The sequence below is a fragment of the Austrofundulus limnaeus genome, unplaced genomic scaffold (assembly GCF_001266775.1).
Source record: "Austrofundulus limnaeus strain Quisiro unplaced genomic scaffold, Austrofundulus_limnaeus-1.0 Scaffold1047, whole genome shotgun sequence".
Classification (NCBI taxonomy): Eukaryota; Metazoa; Chordata; class Actinopteri; order Cyprinodontiformes; family Rivulidae; genus Austrofundulus; species Austrofundulus limnaeus.
Window position 1 is genome coordinate 41711 of NW_013953449.1, and position 1595 is coordinate 43305.

Genomic DNA, 1595 nt, shown 5'->3' on the forward strand with positions numbered 1-1595 from the left:
CCTCTTCAGGTTCTGGTTCTGTTCCAGTCTGTTGGACCTCTTCAGGTTCTGGTTCTGTTCCGGTCCGTTGGACCTCTTTAGGTTCTGGTTCTGTTCTGGCCTGTTGGACCTCTTCAGGTTCTGGTTCTGTTCTGGCCTGTTGGACCTCTTCAAGTTCTGGGTCTGTTCTGGCCCGTTGGACCTCTTCAAGTTCTGGTTCAGTTCTGGCTCGTTGGACCTCTTCAGGTTCTGGTTCTGTTCCAGTCCGTTGGACCTCTTCAGGTTCTGGTTCTGTTCTGGCCTGTTGGACCTCTTCAGGTTCTGGTTCTGTTCTGGCCTGTTGGACCTCTTCAGGTTCTGGTTCTGTTCCAGTCCGTTGGACCTCTTCAGGTTCTGGTTCTGTTCTGGCTCGTTGGACCTCTTCAAGTTCTGGCTCTGTTCCGGTCCGTTGGACCTCTTTAGGTTCTGGTTCTGTTCTGGCCCGTTGGACCTCTTCAGGTTCTGGTTCTGTGCTGGCCCGTTGGACCTCTTCAGGTTCTGGTTCTGTTCTGGCCTGTTGGACCTCTTCAGGTTCTGGTTCTGTTGTTTCAGCAACCAGTTCTGGAACTGACGCTGGTTCTGGAGCCAGCTGTTGTACTTCAGCTGGTTCTGGTTCTGGTTCTGGAACAACCTGGAAAAACAAACAGATGAGAATCAGACCTGTCGTCATGACGACCACAGCAGTGGACATCTGAGTCCTGGATCCGGGTTCTGGTCCTAGCAGAACCTGAAGCTGATCCGGTCCTGCCTACAGAGGTTCTGGTGACGGTTATAGTCCTGCTGATCCGGTTCTTTGGACCGGACCTGTCAGGGTCCAGTTACAGACCGGATCAGTTTACCTGCAGCTGACAGAGTCCTTCAGTCCTGTCAGAACCCTGGACCCGGTTCAGACTGTAGGCCCGGTTCAGAACATGGCTCTGACCTGCAGAGACCTGATCCAGGATCTGCAGCGAACCGTTTGGGTCGGACCAGAACCAAAGTTCCACTGATACCTCACATCAAACTGACTAACCCTGACCTGGACCAGAACCTCTAGACTGGACCAGAACCTCTAAACTAGACCAGAACCTGGGAAACGCACGCACACGCGCACACACACACACACACACACACACACACACACACACACAGAGACAGAACAACAGTTGTGTGTCCAGTAGAACAAGTGGTCTTTATGAAGCAGCTGTGGTGGTCCTGACTGTCTGGACTGGTGCCAGTGGACCACAGCTGCCTCCAGGCTCGGATCAGAACCAGAACCAGTTTTAACAAAGTTTAATTAATTAGATTTGATGATTTCTGTAAAATAAGTTTGTTTTTATTCAGAAACATTTTTATAAACTTCAGTGAGTAAATAAATAATCTGATTTATGAACTGATGGTTCTGACCTTAGAGTCCGGCTCGTGCTGGTTCTGACCCACTGGAGCAGGTGGTTCTGGTCCAGAGTGCAGTGGTTCCTTGGCTCCAGCTGAGGAAGAGGAGGAGTTTGGATTCTTCAGCAGAGATGAAGAAAAGTAAAGGAGAACCAAAGTGAAGAGCAGAGCCGGGAGCAGGAAGACCAGGTCCAGGTCCAGGTCCA

General features: G+C 50.9%; 1 protein-coding gene across 1 annotated transcript in view; it reads right to left on the minus strand.

Moving 5' to 3' along the window:
* The window catches only part of LOC106533905 (protein TsetseEP), a gene marked incomplete at both ends in the record, with an annotated part of 3247 nt that extends 1652 nt beyond the window's left edge, over positions 1–1595 (minus strand). Inside the window, 2 exon segments of the mRNA XM_014030374.1 lie at positions 317–649; positions 1405–1595. Coding sequence (XP_013885828.1) covers positions 317–649; positions 1405–1595 — 524 coding nt within the window.